We start from the raw sequence: 22,255 nt of genomic DNA, 5'->3' as shown, positions 1-22,255 counted from the left end.
GCGTGAGGGATCATGGGTACAGTAGACGCGACACTAGGGATAGTATTACTGGCACGCCCAGTGTCGACGCCCATTTTTGAGTTTCGAAAAGCAAACTGTAATACTCCGCATCTTCCACTAGATGTCGGCCTATTTTACTTTTACCCATTTGTAACTAAATACGTGGGGAATGAAACTACAAATTTTACCTTTCCTTAAATGCACTAGGCACTTTATATAACTTTTATAAAAACAACTTGGTATTTCCTCTGCTACATTTATATATTCCAGTAAATACAGGAAATATAAGGAAGACTGTGTGAATACGAAACGCACACACAAGGTGATTTGAATCAATGGTGAAATGTATATAAAACATATTATAAAATGGCCGAATACGTTCACCAAAGGAAGCTATAGAATCTATTGAGGGTAAAAAAGCGAAAACGGACAAACCAAACTCCCGATACCATAGAGTGTTGCATGCGTATGTATTTAATGGCGGTTTTTAACTGTTCATTTGTACGTGATCAAGCAGCAGGAGCGCTGCGAAACACGTTGTACTGTGGTTAATCTATCTTGTAGATGCCTAATAAAACTGGATATCTGAAATACACCTGGCGTTGTATGAGGGGCTGATTTATGAAAACTGAAACTGGCGTAAGACCGCAATTTGGAGAGTGCTGTCCCCTTGTTGAAGAAGTGGAATTACTTCTTCCTTTTGTTGAAATATATATATACAATTTAAAAAAATTAAAAATGTAAGCATGTAAGTGTTTACTTGGTGCCTTTTGTTTACTGATTTCTTTGTCCTACTATACAGCTCACATTACCCCTCCTAGGATAAGCCTGGCTGCTCGGTCACTCTACCAACGTATGTAGTAGAGGCCTATATTAAGAGTTGGGTGTCTAATACCAAGAGGTGAGTTTTGTGAAGTCCCACACCAGTTAGAATTTACTAAATCTTACCTAACAGTGGAACTAGTCTTAGAATTGTAGTCTAAGCAGCACTCCGTTTCTGCTGTAGACAAGGACCTAGCCAAGATTCACAGAGCTGCTCCTTCTGACCTGCATCTCTTGTCTACTCATGCATCCCCAGAGAGCTTATTCGTCCTAGCAGCCATGGCAAACCTTGAAACGACATCTTCTCCAGCTTTGCGGCCTGAGATCAGGAGAGCAAAAGACTGAATGCCCAGTGAATAAAGGTCTTTGGGTTGGGGCAGCCTAAACCTGAGATCCATCAATTCCTCCTGCTACTTCACCAAATTTTCTTTTGATCATTGTTCTGTTATTTAGGAGGAGGCCTAACGCATCCCTGCAGGTGACTTGAGGGAATGGTTCTGAATCCCTACTAAAGAATTGCAAGGAAGCTTCTCACCAGATCCTCTAGTTGGCCCTGGATGCTGCCGACTGCATGGCTAAGACTATGGCCACTGGAGCATTGTTAGAGATATTCTCAGCTGAGGGCTATGCCCACCGAATGTTAAAGCAAAATTCCTAGACATGACATTTGTTGACATTAACCTGCTGGGATGAAAGCTATGGAGTCCCACCAAACGTTCAAAGCTTTTAAGGCGACTGCCAAGTCTCTGGCCAAGCAGTCCAGCAACTGCCTGCAAACCCCACTAGCAGAGGCAGAAAGGTTTGTAAATTTTGCTTCTTATGCCCAAAGGGACAGACGTCAAGCAAGGGCAGGCTTTCCGAACAGGGGTCAGGGCAGAGGTGCCCCTAGAGAAGGTATCCCTGGTGTATCTACCTCTGCTGTGCCCTCAGCAGTTCCCAGTGTGAAGCCCCTATAAATCAGACTTCCACAAGCTTTCCCCTGAGGGAGGCTTAATTTCCCAGTTAGGCAAGGAATTGATTCTTACCTCTGATGCCTGGGCCTTACAGGTCATCCACCGGGGATGCTGTGCTTAACACCATCTAGACCATGCAAAGATAATGATGGTGGCACTAACTCATCTTCACAGAAGTAGGATGCATGTCTTCCACTACCTTAACGACTGGCTTCTGAGAGCCAGATCAGAAGCGGATGTCCAACGGAGCCTGGAGGAAACATGCAATCTTCTCCACGTTGCATCATCCTAAAGAAGTCCTTTAAAACCCCATCAACATTTTTGGAGTTTATAGGGGCAGTTCTGGTTACAGAGAAGGGGAAGGCTTTTGCTCCACCAGAGTGACGAGCATCCAGACCACAGCAGCACTCCTCCAACCAAAAGGGGTACTCAGCAAAGGGTTTTGAGGTTGCTAAGGCTCATGGCATCCTGGATTTTCAAAGTCTAGGAAGCAAGTCTGTGGATGCAGTCTCTCTTAGGAAAGATTTCTCTTTACTGAATCTTTCTTTACATTTAGATGGACCCCCAACCGTTTTGCTTTTATTTTTCATCCTGACCTGTTCTTTTCACAGTGCAGTGAAGCCTTAAGCTTCACTAAACTCTTTTGCTCATCTGTTATGGGGAAACTGACATGTCCTTAAGGCTGTCGGTACTGGGAAACCTTGTTTCCCTTGGTCTTGTTACTTAGTTACTACTTTTAGTAACTTATCACTTGTGGTAACTTTTTAACATTGTACAGTGCATCTTACAATGCAGTACAATGGGGTACACTTTTGTTTTTACCCTAGTCTAACACTCAGAGGAATTTTGGTTACTCTAGGTGTGCTAAATGGACAAGCCGGTGGCAGCAGTGACTTTTTACCTTTATTTTTTTTGTGTGTGTGATTTTCGTTTTAGCCATACCGCGTTTACCACGTTTGGCTACTAACTGTGGCTACTGACCAAACATGGCCATCCCACAAGGTGTCTCGCTTGTCCTTTGGCCGTCTTGTTTTTTTAGCCTTTTTCCTGGCCTGTGAGGCCAGGCAAATCCTTATATGGTCTTCCAGTGCCCAGGAAAGAAGAGGATTTTGGCAGGATACTGGGGGGCTATGTGTGTTTGCTGGCAGAATGTGGGATGGGACTGTCTGGTCCCAATCCACAAACTGGTTTCAGTGTGTCTGAGTGTTATGCATGAGTGTTCCTGCCAGTGGTTCTGTTTTGACCACCGCTGGGGTTTTTGTGGGGCTAATTCTGCTATTGGCTAGTGTGAGTTGGGATAAGAGGACCCCTGCACCCACTCTACAGAGATCCCGGAGTAACCTGAAGGAGCCAAGACTCCTGTCCAGCTGTGAGACCTGTGAGGATACCGGAGAACCATCTGAAGGAGGCCTGGCGATCAACTTCTGCTGCTGTCCTGGAAGAGCCCGGTCTTGCTATTGATCTTCAGCAGTCCTGTGAGGGAGCTGCGACCCGTGGAGTGCAGGGAACATCCATTCCTGATGTCTGCTTGATACCCTTCGATGAAGAGCTTTTGGAAGTGCCTCAGGACTTCCCTGTGGCTGACCAGCTCGGAGTTTGGGCTTTTGTGCTGCCAACGTCACCATTCTGCGTTGAGGCCTGGAACTTGGGGGATCCTCGGCTTGTCCTACCAGACTTACTGCAGCAAAATTTCAGAGTCCTAGCATCAAGGGGACCCGGGATAGGAGGGAAAGTCGACCGCGACAAGTGAGTCCCTTTGCATTGCAGTGCTGTGTTGACCACCATCTGAAACGGCATAGTCGAGTCCAGTCCTGAGAGGAGTCCTGCATTGTGTTTTTCTGCATACTTCATCTGAGTCCTTGCAGCAGCTAAAGACACACCGACCGGAGAGCTGCTCGAGTCTGCAAACCCTGCGAATCAAGGACTGAGGCTGATGGTGGTAAAAGCGACCTCACATCTTCTTCCATTGACCTGCCAAGTCCTGTGAAGAATCGGAGTATGGGGGTGGGTTTCCGTGGTTCTTACCTGCCCCTAAACTACCTTTAAAAGTTTCACTAACTTTTACAATACTTTGTCTTTGCCATTACTTGCTTGCGCAAGCCTTCCGAAAGTTGAGGACACTTGTCCTCTAACCCTGTAATCATTCACTGGACCCCAGAGACCCTACCTTCATTTCTTTTTTCCAGCGTTACAAACTGTGTCAGAACTTTTCCTGAACTTTTGGCCATAAGGCCGAGACAACTTAAGGGAGGACTGTTGAAGTTAGGGTTAATGCTCTGTGGAACTATAGTGCATAAACTAATCTACACTTTCCTTTGCAAGCGTGTGATGTGTATTATGCCCTACTCTTATGACTGTATATATGCATTCTATTATTAGTGTTGTGTGATACTTCTACCTGTTAGTAGTCCTTTTTCATGGTGATATTTGGCCATAAATAAATAATTGTATTTGTATACATACTGTCTAAGTGTAATTTTTGACTCCCATTGTGTGTATTCATTGTGGACCCTTTACAAGCTCACCACCTCTTGAGACTTATGCTATACCTCTTGTCACTGCTACCTTGAATTGGTTTGGCTGCAGCTCCCAGAGTTGTCCCTGTCACAATATAGGTTGGCCTTCTATACATCTGCCCCACAGCCCCCAGGCCAGAGTATAGAAAATCATTCCAAACAGTGTCTACAGTGGTCCTCAATGGGGACATGAAGAACATGATCCAGGACCCCCACAGGTCTTGCAAGACCTGTTTTTTTGGGCATCCATCTATAACACTTGTGGATAGGTGCCTTATAAATGCCATATCGTATCATAACAAACCTCCTTCAGGGGCCACATTCCAACAAGCGCATCCCAGTTAAATCATTGTCATAGATGCATCCTTAACATTTTCGGGCTGTCATCTGCAGGATCCTTCAGTGAGCGGTCTGTAGGAAGGGCTGGAGAGGTCCAACCACATAAACGTACTGCAACTCAGAGCAGTATATCTGCCATTGGGATCCTTCTTACCATCAGTCAAAGGTTTGACTGTACAAGTCCTCACTGCTAGCACCACCGCCATATATGAAGTCAATAAGGCAGGCTGTGTGGGATCTTTCAAGCTGTCCAGCGCAGCAGTGTTTCTATGTGTTTGGTTGATCCAGAATGGGGTTTCTGTGATAGCTTTGCACCTTGCCGGCAGTCTGAATACACTAGTTGTCTCCATGTGAGGGAAAACCCCAAACTGACCCGTTTATAACCAGTGTAAACAAGAAGTGCAAAATATTTTGCTCCATGGAGAACTCTCGGGGTTATGTGCTGATAATACCCTGGCAGTTCAAGCTAGTTTACGAGCGCCTCCCCTTTCCGCAGAATCTCCTAGTACTGAGGAAATTGAAGCATAGACTTAAAACCATGACCTTGATCACACCGGACTGGGCACAGAGTAGCTGGTACCCATTCAATGCTGAACATGCTGCTATGCCCTCCCTAGAAGATCCTCTGCAGAGAGGATCGACTGACCCAATCATGTGTCAGGGTACTTCACAACAAATCTTCATGCCTGGATGTTGATAGGATGAGTTACAAGGATTGGGGTCTTTCAGAGGAGATTCTGGGAGTAATGCTCTTGGCAAAACGCCCATCGACTAAGTCTACATATGCTCGTCATTGTAACCATTTTGAAATCTGGTGCTGAAAAACTGGTGGACCTATTATGTCCCACCTCCACAGTTCTGGAATTATTGTTCTCCCTGGCCAAGTAATGTAAATACTAGAAAAGGTTACATGATCGCTCCCTCCATATTCAAATGCACACCAGAACAGGGTTCTTATTTTAAGATGCCATTAGTTATTACTTTGTTGAAGTGGCTCTTGAACAGGTTTCCTCCTACACTATATCATTCTATTGGATTTAAACTGTGTTGAAATTTCTAATGGCAGCTCCTTTTGAGCCTCTGCATTCATGTTCATTAAGGCTTATGTTATTTAAGGTTGCATTCCAGTTTGCTTTAATATGTCGGGTGATTTTAGGAACTATCGTCCCTATAGGGATCGCCTGTATTAATATAATTCTTTAAAGATAGTCTCACTAAGAATAAAACCTTCTTTCTCACCAAAGATTATATTGGCATTCCATCTAGCCCAAAACATCAAATTACCCACTTGTTGTACATAATTCACTCCTTTTCTATGCATTACTTGCTTGAATCAATCTTCAAGAATAATGCAGTTGTAGAAAAGTCAGTCCTACAGACGATGTTAACTTAAGATGATACTTCGATGCCCTCCTCCTAAAACAATGTACAGCTTTGGAAGTCTTTCAGAGATCAGGAGTTTGTGGGATGAATGCGTCCATTAGCAGAACAAATTACTTACCTTTGCTAATGTTCTTTCTGGTGGACATAGTTTGCCCACAAGTTTCTTATTGCCCTCACGCCTACCTCACTAATGGGACTATCCTTACACATCTACACACTATGACGACTTGCCGTTTCTCCACCTTGCCTTGACGGTGTGGTAAAAGGCGTAACTGGAGAAAATGGGCTGACAGGCCCGTATTAGCTCACCACCTTTGCAAGACTAACAAGAGGTAATGACAGAGTATGGACCTGAATGGTGCCATCTACTCGGTAAAAACATTTTCTGGTGCCGACTGCATTGAGTGCCATATTTTGAAGATGAGGAATCTGTGGGAGGAATTGTCCACCAGATAGAACCTTACCGAAGGGAAGTTATTTATTCTATGGAAATCATTTATTGATTTTGAACTTGAGGAAAGCTGCTTTTTTTGTAAAAACTGTTTTATTTTAGGTTTCTTTATAATGAGAACAGAAAAGCTGTTGATACTTAATTGCATGATTGACTGATGGTTCAATATACTACAAATCTTTGTATTTGTGTTGTTTTAGCTGTCTCACGTGGCTGCACTGAAGTTGGAAGCTCCTCATGGTATGTACCCTTGCAAAACTGTAGACTAAAGACCTCATACTTTATCATTTGAAAATGGAAAATTGCAATAGGTGGCCTACCACTGAGATTAACTGTGAAAGTGAACCAACCTTTTATCTGTGTCCACAATCTGAAAATGTTGGCGCAATTGCGACAATTGTGAAGCCAATTACCATCTATCTATAAATACATTCTTAATTCAATGCCTAAACTTTTTATTGGAGTGGTATGATGCTTTATCTGCCTCGCTCTCATTCCTCATCACTGAATGTCATTCTGCTTGTTGGCAAGGGTTTGTGCACTGTTGATTGGTCTGGTTTTGTGTGCGCTTCACCCCACTTGTACAGACATAATGAGCTGGTAACATTGATTTCTTTTTATTTTATTCCACCCTGGAGGGGGGATTCTGGGGGCCAACCAAGGCTCTACAATACCAGGTCTGGTTAATGTCATTGGATCTTCAGGGTGGTTATTTTCACAGGTTATGCCTGTCCACGGGAAGCACAGGCGATTCCTGAGGTTTATTATTGTGGGCACCCATTATCAGTTCAGGGTGCTCCTTTTTGGTTTGACCTCCACACCCAGGGTGTTCAAGCTCATGGCAGTTGTGACAGCCCATCTCAGGAGATTCAGCGTCTTTGTATTCTGTACCTGGATGATTGGCTGATAAGAGGTTGGTTCCCAGAGCAGGTTTCGAGGCACCTCGAGGACTCTTGCTCCCTGCTGCACAGCCTGGTCTTCTCCCTGAACTTGCAGAAGTCTCAGGTTACACCAGCAGAGCGGTTTCAGTTTATTGGATCGGTCTTTGACACTCGAGGGGAAGGCTTTTCCCCCAGATTAGAGTCACCAATCAGTAGAGTCACCAACAGGGTTTCAAGTCAACGGTCACTGGTCTCAGAAGGAGAGTTGTTGACACATCAACCTGCTGGAACTGCGAGTGGTCAGACTAGCGCTGACCACTTTTGCACCTTCGTTCTGATGAAAACATTTCGTAATTGTGGTGACAACACAGTGGCCATGCACTGCCTCAACAAGCATGGAGGTGTGAGGTAACTAACCCACTGCAGGGGGGCCTTGCTTCTATGCTTCTGGAAGCTGGAGAACTATGTGTCTGCAGCGGATCTGGCGCGGGTGGAGAAGGGCTGGCAGATGCTCTGAACAGGCAGAGCTTGGTCTCTCATCAGTGAGACCTTTGCCCGGAGATCTAAAAAATCTTCACCTGTTGGGGTAACCCTGTCGGGTGACTCTTTGCAACAAAGGGCAACACAAAATCAGAAAGTTCTAGTTAAGGGAATTTCTCGTGATGTGTCAATTGTGGGATGGTTTCAAGATGGAGTAGGTTTTTGATCTTCACTATGCATTACCCCCAAAACCAGTGGGTTCTCAGGAAGTTGAGGAGGTTCAGGGCTCACATGATCCCGGGAGGATAGCACAGCGGCAGCGTGCGCGTCTTGGAAGCAAGACGACACAAAGCAACAACAGGTTCGATCCCCGGGTCCGCGCTTAGAAACCTCCGAGTGTTTAAGCGCGTTATAAATACGTAACTAAGACAAAGAAAAAAAAAAAATCTAATCTTAATCTGTGTTTCCTCTGTAACAGCGCCTCGATGCCTCATGGGCTGCAAGTGCGCTTAACAAATGCAAAATAAATAAATAAATAAATCCTGATAGCACCGCACTGGGCATGGAGGACATGGTACCTGGACCTTCTGGAGTTGGCACTCTGCCCACCTCGCTGGCTTTCTCGGAGGCCAGACCTTTTGTCCCAGTCTGAGGATAAGATACTGAAACTGAACCCAGAACCTCTGAATCTATATGCATGGCTCTTGAGAGGTTACGGTATGAGGACTGTGACCTGGATGATGTGTTGGCTGTACGCAGGCCTTCGACCAGGTTGCTGTATGCTTGAAGATTGAGAATGTGTGTAGCATAGTGCAAAGTGAAAGGAGTAGATCCCTGGCCTTTCCCACCTTCATGGTGCTGGAGGTTTTGTTGACCTTTATTGACCATGGCCAAATCAGGCCTTCAAGTGGCTAGAGACAAGTGGTTTCTGGCTGCTTTGTACCTTTTTAAAAGGACGCTAGAGCAAGGTTCAATTTTTCCATTCTTGTGGTGGCCTATTTCCTGAAGGGTCTTGCAAATTCTTTTCCATCGACCCCATTCGTTGCCCTGATTAGGATTTAAATCTGTTTTTAACCTTCTTGATGGCAACGCCCTTTGAGCCCTTACATTCCACTTCCATTTCACCTTTTTGAAATCACATCTTCTGGATGGGTCAATGAGCTACACGCACTCTTGTGTAATCCTCCCTTTTTAAAGTTGTACAAGGAAAAGGTGCCCTTGAAGGTACGTCCCAAGTTCTTGCCTAAAGCTGTCTCAGAATTTCATATTGCCCAAAGTGCGGACCTTCCAGTGTTTTTCCCTTTCACCCCATCCTTCCAAGGAGGAGACATTCCATAGGTTGGATCCCAAGAGGGTGTTTAGTTTTTATCTGGCAAGAACTAATTCCTCGAGGAAGGACGACCAGTTGTTGCTTTCTCGCAATCCAGGCTGGGTCAAGCTGTTGCTAAACAGACTATTTCCCACTGGATTGTGCGGTGTATCTCTGTGTTATTGGAATGCAGGCAAGCAGGTGCCTTAAGGCTTGATGTCACAATCGAAGATAAGTGTAGCGGCTTTGTTGGCCCTCCAAAGAAGGGTGCCTGTAAGAGACATTTGTCGAGCAACGACTACATTTTCATTGCATATGTTCTCTAGGCATTACAACTTGGAACATTGCTCGAGGGGCTGATGCCTGTTTTGGTAATGCAGTTCTGCAGTGCTTTTTCATCTAGTATCCATCCCTCCTTCTATTGATGTCGCTACTTTGGGAGTCCATCAAATTCTTCTCCCACAGATTTCTTATTGCCCTGCCAGTGTTACCTTGCTTGGAAGCTTACAGCGTCGTCTGGATGTGCCCTTCGTCACCTCCTTGAGTGTGAACGCAAGGAGGAAGAGAGATTGTTTCACGCTGCAAAAAACAAAAGCAATTCGTTATGTCACCATATTGTGCCACCTCATTAGTGGCATTGTTCCTCACCCAAAAAGATTTCCTTTGTTTTCAATAAAGGTTTTTCATAGGCTTCTCCATTTGGTGTCATTTCTCTCAAAGGTTGACCCCAGATGAAAAAAGGTGGGGAACTGCGGTAAGGAGGCATAGTGCATCCATTAAAAACAGCAATCAATGTCACGTCTGAAGTCTAGGAGTGGTGTCACCCAACACGAGGGAGAAGAGTGACGATGTTGAGTCACACAACGCCCCCTGTTGAAATATTTTTGAGCAAGCTGACGCTGGATGGCTATCAAGATGAGGAATCTGTGGGAGAAGAATCCATAAAAAGAACATTACTGATGAGTAATTTCTCCTTTGTTTAGAATACTCACCTTGCCAGGCTTTTTCTGATGGAGAAGATACAGAACATTTTCACGACTTGCACAATCTTTTCGACCAATTCTATGACTACAGCTTGTTGATGAGTATCATGGTCTCGTGTGTTCTATCGGTTGGGTAAGATTTGCACAGAACTGGTAAATCTTCCTGACCTGGGTAAATCCCAGAACTGTTTGCTTTATTAGTGGGATATTTTTCTTTAATACCTCAGTGAGTGGGAACCTTTTTCCACACTCACATAATCTTTAACTCTTTTTATGGGTGTAATTTTTTTGACTCTCCATAGTGTCTAAAAAGTTATCCTCTTTAACGAATTATTGGCAATAAGTGCCTGTTGTTGCTAGAGGCTCCCCTTTTAACTTTCTTGTGCTAACCTTGAGTGAACTACAGTTTTCATGGGTAGAAAGTATCTTTGGATCCCTTTTACATTTTAAGTGAGACCAGCACACCCCACCTTATGTGGAGTGCTGAGGAGATGCAATGTATCCCCTTTCACATTAAAACTGTAACAATTCTGTTACAGTGACAAGCTTACTTTCAATGGCTGGTGGCAGTGATACCTTGTATTCATTTGGTGCACGTTTACCGCGAGATGTGTTCACAGCTGCAGTAAAGGACCTGAGGGTGTCCATTTTGACCAAAATGGCCACTGGCTTCTTTTTTTTGCCATTTTAGTGTTTCTTGTCGTTTCTTGTTCCTTCCCCTGACATCCAGGGTGGGAAATTCCTTTGTGTGATTTTTGTCTGCGGCGGGAGTCCCCTGGACTCCCCACCCAGACTCCAGTCTGTCTGTGAGAGCAGGAAGTGAGGGAGGAGTCCAAAACTGCTTGAATGGGGACAGATCCCAGTGGAGGGGCTGGCTGTCCTGATTGGATAACCAGACCACCCCTTCTTGTAAAATGCAGGGAGAGAATGCAGAGGTTGTGCTGTAATTCATGATAAATACTGTGAACCTGGAAACTGAAGAAAAGTCGACCACTGGAACCGAAACTGAAGAGGAAGATGAAGGAAACACGGCTGAAACGATTTCCAGCAACCGGAGAGCCTGCTGTAGCCCTTCCTTCCAATCGACCTGGGGCTCTGAAAACTAGGACCCCGACCCAGAGCCTGGTGAGACCCACTAGACTCAAGAAGACCTGCATTTTGAGCCATCCCACGCGTTGCTGCGACCTTGCGTTCTTGCAATATCCCCAATACCCTGGGACCTCGAATCATCATGCGGTGCACGGTCTTCCGAATTCCGAATCTCGCTGAACCTTGGTGGGCATCCTGGTGGATCTCCAGAGACACGAATCGAGTCCAAAAGGTCCCCTCAACAGAGTGCTGGACCTTTGTAACGATGAGAACTCAACCGTGATTTTCTGTCGTCTTATGTGGTCCTTGAAAAGGCGCCAAATCCTCAGAACCGCATTCAGCCGCAAGGGAAACCTTGCCTAGAGCCTTCATCGATCCCTGCTGCAAAGTTCCTTCTGAGGTCTTGTTTTCAGTCACCACGACAAGGAATCCACTGACCGGGTATTTGGCTGCAGACCCTGAAGTCCTCCTGCTGCAAACACCTCTTCAATGCTGAGGTACTGTGTTGGCTTGGGTATATACTTCATTTAAGCCTGTTAGGATTTCTGTGTAGCTGTGGGCTGTTTTCTGTGATGGGGAGGCCTCTCATTCAGTGCACCCAGTCCCACTGCTAGAATCCTGCTAGGGTGTCTTCTGTGAAGCCCCTGTGCCTTCTTCTAACCCTAGAAGTAAAGTACTCACCTGTTTGCCCAGTTTTCCTAAGGAACACTGACTTTTGCTACTAAAGAACCTATTCTGACACTGCCTGTTGGTCACTAGTTCTAGTGACCCCCCTTCTGCCACCGAGAACACTCATGCTCCAAGAATAAGGGAAAGACTTTCAAGGGATTGGGACTTTTGCCTAGAAAAGAAAGTAAGTGTTTAAAAGTTACTTACTTGTAAAGAGTTGGTTGGTAACTATAATTCTAAGAGTGAACACTTACACAAGTTCTTACTGATCTTCAATGTGTGATGCACTATTCTTAAAAGTATTATGTTGTTTTTATTCCTTAGCAACTGTTTTGCCAGTCTAATAGAAAGTAGATGTGAAGGTATTTTACTCTCTTGTGATGAAGTTGTGCCCCTTTCCAAAAGTAAAGTATTGGCATCGCCAGATTCGTCTTTTGAGGATAATTGTATGAGTGTCCCCCAACTGGGTCTTGCTTCCCCTGACTTGCTGCTAGCCTGGCCAGAATAAGTCTACATTGGGTTGTTGCCTACCTAGAATAACTTTGAGTCATTCAGTAAAGTGTGACATTGGGTTTTACTTTCCCCTTCATTGTGAGGTTAAAAAAAGTATGTGGGTTTTACTTACCTTGTGTTAGCTGTGTGCAATCCAAAACTAAATTACCAGAGCTATTGCTCATCTCTGTCTGTGGTTCACTGATATAGCACCTGTAATTGAATATTAGGTTTTACTCACCTAGTATAAATGTGTTCTCACAAAAGCATTTATTGGTTTTTACTGCACCTAGAATAAGTGTTCCACTCTTCACCAAAAGTATATTGTCCAGTTGACTAAGTGATTTGTACTGAGAATCATTATACAACTGGAAAGGTCTACTGCCCTTGCATTACTGAATGGAATTGTAAAAAGTAACCATTGGTTTTTACTCCCCAAGAATAGGCTTGACCTATACTGAATGTGTATGAAAAGGTTTTGACTTCCCTAGAACTACTGTTAGGTACTTCAAATAAGCTCTATACTTGGGTCTGTGTACTTTTAAGTATAGTGTTGTGTTTTTATACTGTGATTTCTTATAATTTTTTAGTGCTTACTTACCCCTATATTTATCTGGGCCTACCTGTATTTAAATAAAACCTTTATTTTTACATACATAGTGTTTCAGTGTTTCTTTGGATCATTTGTATTACAATTTCACTTGTACGGATTCTACAGCCCTATCTCCCTCCTACAATAGGCCTGGCTGCTCCGTCTACACTACCATGAACTCAGGTGGTACAGCCTTATACTAAGAGTGAAGTCTTGTACTGCCTCATTTGAATGGCTATACTAAGCCCTTAGTTGGACATCAGAAAAACAGTCCTAACACTATCTCTGCCACATGCCAGGCTCAGGAGGAGGAGGACCAGTATTACCTAGTGTGTGTCTGGTCTAAAGCATCTCGCCCTAAGTCTGCAGTATCACAGATGATTTCTTCCTTGCACCCGGATCTTAGGTGGTGGAGCGACCAATCCCGGAAGTTGTCTAGTTTTTGGGCTCCCCCTCCCCCCTCATGGACTATCACCACAGATTTATCCCTTGTGGCTTGGTATCTACTCTGGGTGATCTTCAGGTGCACAATTTCAGATTCAGACCAGCGCTTACTCCATATCAAGGTCCAGGAACTACAGCCTATTTTCAGCTTTTCTATACCCAAGAATCCATACAGATTCCCAACAAGAATACGACTGCACTGTTCACTCTAAACAAGCCAGGCTCTTCCAGGTCTTTTTATCTAGTGGTGGCATTGATGCTGTGGTTTTGGGCCATCAAATTGAACATTCATATGTACGCGCACTCATCTCCCGAGGGAGCAGAATCTCGAATCTCATGCCGCCAGCAGGCTCGAAGTCAGTCCGCAAGTGGTTGCTTCACATCTTAGTGAGATGGGGTTTCTCTCTCCGTGGATGCTTTTGCAACTCCCAACAATGCAAAGTAGCCCCAGTATGCCTCCAGGCTGGGCAGGCACAGCAACTCAATAGACAGTGCTCTTTAGGTTCCTTGGGACGGGATGTCCCTGTATGCGTTTACCCGTGTGATACATTGAACAGAAGGAAACCAGACATGGTTGCTGCAATATGTAACATTTTACAGACAGCTTTGAGTCGGCTGCTGATCACCTGACCAGATCCTACCACTCAGCTGGTCCGCCTGCACCAGTTTTCCTAACTTCCAGGAGGCTAGTAAGGGACTCCAGGCCAGCTCCAAGCAGATGCCATCGAGGAGGCTGTTGCTCACGTGACCAGGTCCTGCCACTCAAGTGATCCACCCACCGACTTCTTTACCCATCGTCTTTAGGCATTCTCATCACCATTGTCCTTGGCAAAGGACAGATGAAGAAAATGACCTCACTTGTTTGTGCCTTTTCTGGCCTGATGGGGCCAGACCTGCTATTCTGCATTTCACCTACAAAGTAGTCTCAACACTATTACTCACTGAAAGACATCAGCTTGTCTACTCCCTCCATAGCCGAGCCCCACCTTCTCTAGGGTTTAAATGGTTTAGTGCTCTGGGCAGTCTTGGCAAGCTACCCTAGACAATATCAATATCGCTCTTGCTCCATTCCAATGCCTGTAGACCACATACACATGCCCTGTCATGCTCACTCAGCAGTTGCTCATACCCCAGTGAACACCGACCTCATCGCATACCCGCATACCTTGATGCCCTCTTCATCACCGAAACATTGTTTATCCCATCCTCCCCCCATGTTTTTGACGTAGTCCTACCTCACCACCACCCTGCTTTATTGCATCTAACATGCTGGCCGGCCAGGAAGGGCACAAGGCAGAGTGGCAATCTTCTACAGCACTGATTGGCAATCTTCCATCATAACCTCTCACAGAAAAAGCTAATTCGAATCACTCGCCTACTGGTTTCCTTCATCTCTCAAGTAATCCATATCCATGCCCTTCCATCTCATGTACAGACCACCTCATAGGAGTGACTTTCATTAAGGACATCTGCAAATGGCTCTTCTCTGCAAATTTAGCACACACTAATCTCTTCACCAGAGATTTTAACATCCCAGAGTCGCCAACTTGTTAAGATGGATTTCTAGAATCTGGCCTGGTGGACAGATTTTAGGAGGTCACCCTAGTTACAGTGAACAGGGAACTCGGAGGTTAGCCAAAACCCAATCATGTTAAACTTGGAGAACATCCAGGCTCTTCTCAGGAAAGTGTGAGTGGGGTCAGAGGCCCTTAATGAGTCCACACAATATAATACACAATAATTCATTTTAGACAGGTAGGTTTAAAAATACTTATTTATTCTAGTCCTTCTACACACAATGAAAAATGAAACAAAGTTGATATTCCATGATACTCAAACATTTCGGAGGCTTGTGGATGCGCTTAGAATCACAAGCTTTGCATAGGCTGGCATCTAGTGGTAGATGCTAAGTATTTCACATGTTTTCGAAGTTCGAAAAGGGACGTCAACTGGGAGTGTTTTTAATATTGTCCCTAGTATGATGTCTAGTGTACCCATGATGCCTCACGCGTCGAGGTTCCTTAGATTGCTTTTTTCCACCATTGTGGTCAGATATGTCGCAGAGTCTGTAGCACTGCTACTTTTCAGTGTTATATCTTAAACTTCTTCGTCCTTGCAGTAGGGAGAGTGGGGGAACTGATTCCTTTATTACCTTTTATAAGAGAATGCATACTTCCACTTCACATATATACTGCCTTTCACTAAAATGCCTTTTAAATTCTGCCCATCTTGCAACAGAAAGTACTAGTTGGAAGACACCCATTGAGTGTGCAACTGCTGCCTTCTCTGAGACCACCCAGAGGGGCATTGTGCAAGTTATTTAGGCCCCAAACTGTTAAGGAATGACACACCAAATGGTGGGCTGCCCACACCATGATGGCCGATTCTGAGACCCCAACTGGCACCTTTGAGTCTGACCCGGAAGGCCAAGGCAGCAACGGCTCCTTTGTCGGAAGCCAAATACATTTCAAGGGAATCTTCTGGCTCCTGCGTGTCAGTCCCCAGCTCCGAAAGTCAGTCACAGCGCACTGCTATGGGGAAAGCTCCTGATAACAAAGAGACACACACACATAAAAAGCACACAACCCAGAGCCCTTCTTCAACTGATGCATAGATAGGCTGCACGCCGGTGGATGGCATCTCGCGGCCTACCGACCATAAGCCTGCTGCACTTCCACACCCACGTCTAGCGCAAGGCGATAAAACCAAACAGGCTCCAATGGTCGTGCATCAGAGTCCCTCGACGGGGTGTTTCGCAAATGCTGAAACACATCGAAATCACACAAGACTCACTCTAGCAAAGAAAAACATCCTAAAGGGTCCCAGGAACACATCTCTCACACACCCACTGACCCGCAGAAGGTGACAGAATATACCAGGGCTAACTCCCCTTTATCTCAATCACTGCAAAATAAGAGGCCTAGAAAAGACCCTGAGGCTATTGGGTTTCCTCTACCTGACACACCCAAGACACTGGCCTGGTCTAGAGAACATTTTGAAGACACAATGGACAAGGATTCCTCTTGTGTAACGTTCATGGAATGTCATTCAATTAAGCATAAAACGTTAGAAATGGGGCAGCCTTTAGCTAAATCCCCACGGCATCTGCATTCTCCCACACATAATATTGGGGACATTTCTGAGCAACCTCTTATTGACACGCAAGCCTCTCATGACTCTTATCAGGATCAAGAGGTAGATCAAGATACGTGGTATGATGATCGAAATGGCTATGATCAAGATGACCCAGGCATCACAATTATAGACCCCTCCTAATATTACTCCGGACGGTGGCCACATTTCCCCCATTGATCAACTTCTATTCAGTTACTTGTTAGAAAGGGCTGCAAATCATTTTAATATTCAGTCTCTGGAAACAGTGGAAGACACTAATTTCGTAGATGATATTTTAAATGAGAAGGCGGCCATCAGTCAGGCTATTCCTCTTTTGCAGTCTATAAAGAAGAGAATTTCCCCATCTCTAACTACTTTCCAACATTGAGGACCTTTTTTGAGATATCATAGGCCTGTACCTTCGCGACCAAATCGGGGTTACTTGGTGATTATTAGCCTTTTTAGGGTTTTTGTCTTTTGTGGTTGGTTCTTTGTCGCATGAGTGTAGGTCACTACGGAGACACTGAGTTCCTCTACTCCGTTTGTAAACTGTAGGAAAGGTTGCAACTGTGCCTGCACTTATTTGCGCCAAGATAAATTACTGGTGTATTTCCTTTTGCTATGAATGACAAATCCAAAAGTTCTGTTGTATTTGATAGTTTTTTATTTTGAATTTTCAGCCCCTCTTGGATGACACGTGTTTCGGCGTACAACCTGTGCCTTTTTCAAATCCGGGCCTTGAATGTGTCATTACGGTTCACACAAAGAATAATGTTCTTGTTGTAAATGAAGCACTTTTAGTCTTGGGCTCAATCCCACCTGAGCCCAAGACTAAAAGTGCTTCATTTACAACAAGAACATTATTCTTTGTGTGAACCGTAATGACACATTAAAGGCCCGGATTTGAAAAAGGCACAGGTTGTACACCGAAACATGTGTCATCCAAGAGGGGATGAAAATTCAAAATAAAAAAACTATCAAATACAACAGAACTTTTGGATTTGTCATTCATAGCAAAAGGAAATACACCAGTAATTTATCTTGGCGCAAATAAGTGCAGGCACAGTTGCAACTTTTCCATCTCTAACTACACCTTTACTTACTCGTGCAGTCAACCCCAAGATAGAGACGTTTTTTAAGCCATCCCCTTTAGACCCTCTTTACATTAAAGGTCATGTAAAACCTGATTCACTAGTTGTCACCACCTTTAGGAAAAGGGTGGGTGTACCACTGTCCAGTGCTGAAGCACTACCCAATAAAGAATGCACAAGGTTATATAACCTGTGCAAAGGCGTGACTACCTCTGGGGCTTATTTTACTCGCATAGCAAACAATACCACTTTGCTTGCTGTAATAATGCTCAGTTGAATGAAATACACAAACAACTGGATTCTGTCCCCGAACCAGTTAGGTCCCACCTACTCAAAATCTCATCAGAAGGGAAACAGGTAGCCCAGAATATTTTGAAAAACACTCTGGATTCACTAGACTCTTCTGGAAGAGTGATAGCTCTGGCACTTGCTTAAACGCTATTCATGGCTGCCGGATTCAGGGTTCAAACCTGTATAAACATGCCTATTGAAGATTCGGTCTTCTTTCTGAAGGCAGTAGATGAACAGTTAGAAACCACTAAGCAGGAGCATGAGACCCTAGAACCACTAGGGCAAATTTCTAAAAAAAAACTTTATCCATTGGGGCACCTTTAATGCACAGCTTTGTTTTCAACACAAGGTTTCTCAAGGGCTTCAAGGTCTGGCTTTGGAGCCTCCTCATTGTCTTGGAGCAATCCCCAAATCCAATCTGCCCCTTTTCAAACCAATCAGCAAAGAGGATTTGGGAGAAGTAAAGGTCAGGACAAAATTGCAGCCTATAGAGGCTGTGCTGCCCCCACCAGCAAATACTGCAGTTCAGGTACCCTCCCATGCTTCCCCATTAAGGGGCTGCATGACATTGTTCACTCACACATAGTAGGGGATAACATCAGCTCGCTAGATGCTAACAACCGTGGCAAAATGTTATTCAATAGAATGCCTAGAAACACCTCACCGCCATCCTCCTCGATCAAGAAGAATGTCGCCAGAACATCACTTGATTTTACAAGAAGACATTTTAACACTACTGCAAAAGGGAGCGATGGAGCTGGTTCCACCTCTGGAAAAAAACCAAGGTATGTATTCAGTGTTCCTCCTTGTTCCAAAGAAAGATCTAACAGTGCGCCCAGTCTCAGACCTGCGCCCTGCAAACACGTATGTCAAGCCACAAAAAATTCAGGATAACGCTGCAGGAAGTTTTTCCTCTACTTAAACAGGGAAATTATGGCAACATTGGACACGAAAGATGCATATTTTCATATTTCAATGTTGCCAGCACAAAGAAAATCCCTAAGATTCAAAGTGGGAGACAGTTCAAAGTGCCACAATTTGGTATGGTCTTGGCCACCACAAGTGTTTGTAAAAATCCTTGCGGTAGTGTGAGCACACCTACGGAGGCAGTCCATTCCAGTGTACCCTTACTTGGACGACTGGCTAACAGGAGATTGTGGTGCTAGAAATGCATTGGAGGGATGGGGCACCCTTGTCGTATACCTCCTTATTCCGTGTGTTCTGCTTATTTTCTGCACAGGAGTCCAGTTTGACCACTGGCAGTGCAGCTCTTCATTTTGTTACTAGTGGACAAAGACCCATGGGATATCCTTAGGGCACCCATTGGTAGGTGCATAACCCTGTTCCACCGTGTATGTTTTTGTGCACATGGTTGTTGCCCACCCAGCAGGGTATGGGCTGGTGGCAGCTCCATGCTAATGTGACAGTGGCTCTAGGTATCCTCCATTTTTGGGATGCCCTGCCATAGGAATCAATAGATTCCTATAGAAAGGCAAGATGGCCACTGGGAGTTTTCCTAAAGTCCTAACGGCAGTAAGACTTTAGTAAGCGATCCCAGTGGTTTATAGATCCCCAACTCTTAGTATCAGTCTCTACTAGCTCAGGACCTTGGTAGAGTGACAGAGCAGTCAGGCTTATTTTAAGAGGAAGATGCGAGCTGTAAGTAAGTACACTGAATCTTAGATAGACAGGCAAAACAAAGAAGCACGTACACTTCTCCAGCATGGGGTCTGGCATGGATTCACATGCTCATGAATATTCCCCGTCGTCAGGCTGGGAATCCTCGGTAAAGAAAAAACCAGTATCAGTTTCGTTTCTGATCTGTCTTTCGTAGTAGTAACCAATCACTGGTCTCTGCGTCATACTGACCACAGCCAATGACTGCCCTCTACCTAAGCACCGCCTCTGGCAGCCATCTTCAGATTTTTACCGCACGTTCATGTGTTGGGATCCTCGTGCTATTGCTCTCGAGCGTTAGTGCTATTTTTTTCACGTTTTTTCTCAAAAACTTTGTTTTTTCGGTCAAAAGAGCCTCAAGCTCCACCGACTCTCCATCCGATCAACGGGGACCCGTGTCGGATTCGTCTGCGCCCCTCAAGGGTGAAGATTTCGTCGAGCTACGCTTTTGGAGGACTCCAGAAGTTTCTCAGGCCCGGACATGGCCCAGGAGAAGGGAAGCTCGACGCCCGGAAAGCTGTTCAGGATCTGCCCTGGATGCCAGCTCCAGAACGTCTTTAAGGAGGACGAACACTCCTTTTGTCTCTACTGCTTACATGAGGACAAGACGCACGTGGAGAAGGTCTGTGCGTTTTGCGGCAACATGTCGGAGCGGACCATGAAGGACCGCCATCAACGTCTCGCCAACTGGCTGGAAGGGAAGAGCCCGTCAGGCGAGAAGAAGAGGAAGAAATCCGAGCGGTCTTCTAAGACCTTTGAGGACGCCCCGGCGACGGGGGTCCAACACAAGGCCAAGCACCGCGAGTCCGCTGGCACCGGGAGCGCCGAACGGTCGGGCTCTACGGGCGCCAGGCAGGGCGCACCCTCCCCGGCACCTTCAGCCACGAGCCAACGCTCTGGGTCGGGTAAGAGGAAGGGTGAGCACCCGGCGAAGCTCCTGGAGAGGCCCCGGTCGAGCTCGAAGGCCCCATCGGAGGGGGAGCGAGGCAGTGTCCCCCCCCCCCTCAAGGATAAGGCGGTGAGCGCACCTAAGGTGGTGAAGGCCTTAATCCATCCGGCCAAGCCCTCTATCGATACTGTCGCCAGAGGTGGCGACCTCGGGGCTCAGAGTCTCCCTGCCACCTCGGAGGGAGTCCTCTTTTGTGCCCATCGATAGGACCCCTGTGAAACCCCCGGCGGGGAAGAAAAAGGGGGGGCAGGGCGTCGTCGTAGATTCGGCCTCAACCTCAGAGGAAGAGCTGATTGAGGTCTTAAGCCACGGCCTTGGCGTGGAAGAAGACCGGCCTGTCGGGATGGATCCCGACGCAGGCGACGACGACATTGTCGAGGGTACCGACGGGGCCCCTGATCGCCCGTCGGATTCCCCTCTGCCAGTCCCGCAAGACAACTCGGCGGCCATTTTGTTGGCTATACAGTCCTTATGTTCAGAGATAAGGACGAGACTACCGTTGCCGATGGAGGAACCTCTCCCGTCGGGGGATCCTGAACCGGACCTTCAGGTGCTCCCCCGCCCAAGAAAAGAAGGATTCACCCTCCACCTCCTTTTCAGCCGTCACGCCCCGTCCAGCCCTCCTCCCCGTCCACCCGAGGGGATGATACGGGGACTGACACGGCAGCGACGGGTACGGACGACGAGGTGTACGACGAGGATCTACCGTCGTCACCTCCCACCAGGGCTTCTCCGCCCGACGAGATTGGATCGTTCCACTCCATGATCGCCAGGGCATCCAAGCTTTTCCAACTCTGCCCTGAGAAGAAGAAAAAGGAAGGATTCCTTTATCAACGGCGCGAGGCCAAGAGGAAGACGGTCCTCGCAGTGCCTCTACTGGACGACATTTGGGATGAGGGCCTCGCCCTCCTCAAGAACCCTTCCACGACGCCAGCTAGAAGAGACCGGTACGAGAAGAAGTACCGGGTCCCGGACGCGGCCCCCCTGTGCCTCCGGGCGCAGCCCACCCCGGACTCCGTCGTCTCCGCGGCGGCCAGGAAGAAAGCGGGGGGGTGCGGCCTCCACATCGACTTCCCCACCGGACGGCGAGGGAAAGAAATTGGACGCTATGGGACGCAGGGTCATCTCGACGACGATTAAAGCGGCCAACGCCTTGGCTATCGTGGCCCGCTACGACAGGGAGTTATGGTACAAACTGGCTCCCCTGCTGGACTTCCTACCGGACAACAAGAGGGCGGATGCCCTGGAGATCCTACAGGAAGGCGAGGTGGCGTCGGACCACGCCATCACTATTGCGACGGACATCGCCGACACTGGGTTTCGCCAGTTGGGCAACGGCGTGTGCCTTAGGCGGCGTGGATGGCTCAAGGCTGCGGACTTCCGTCAAGACGTACAGACCAGAGTCCTGGACATGCCGTTCGATGGGAACAACCTGTTTGGGAAAACAGTGGACGATTCCCTCCAGGCCATTAAAGCGGACACTGAGACGGCCCGGGCCCTTGGGGTTCTGCAACGGCGGACGCCCTTTCGGAGCAGCGGAGGCAAGGGCGCCTCCAAAGGTTCCGGCGGCGGTTTCTCCACCTACCGTCAAGCGGCCCGCTCGTCGTCTCAGGAGGCCTACAGAAGACGAGGCAAGTCTGGCGGACCCCGCTGTCGTCGCCAAGGAGGTCAAGGCGGCAAAGCCTCGTCGAAACAGGATTGAACCGGCCGTGGGGTCAGGCCCCCGCCGA

At 46.5% G+C, this 22,255-nt stretch overlaps 1 protein-coding gene across 2 annotated transcripts in view; it reads left to right on the top strand.

The window, feature by feature from the left end:
* Positions 1 to 22,255, top strand: part of GPCPD1 (glycerophosphocholine phosphodiesterase 1) — a 1,217,556-nt gene that overhangs the window by 834,324 nt on the left and 360,977 nt on the right. For both annotated transcript variants that reach the window (XM_069608267.1, XM_069608268.1), the window contains one exon: positions 6,665 to 6,704. In XM_069608267.1, coding sequence (XP_069464368.1) covers positions 6,665 to 6,704 — 40 coding nt within the window. The remainder of the gene's footprint in view (positions 1 to 6,664; positions 6,705 to 22,255) is intronic.

Source organism: Ambystoma mexicanum, chromosome 4q (genome assembly GCF_040938575.1).
Source record: "Ambystoma mexicanum isolate Mex_15411 chromosome 4q, UKY_AmexF1_1, whole genome shotgun sequence".
Taxonomy (NCBI): domain Eukaryota; kingdom Metazoa; phylum Chordata; class Amphibia; order Caudata; family Ambystomatidae; genus Ambystoma; species Ambystoma mexicanum.
The sequence above is the reverse complement of the archived record's forward strand: the minus strand, read 5'-3'. Positions and strand labels throughout refer to the sequence as shown.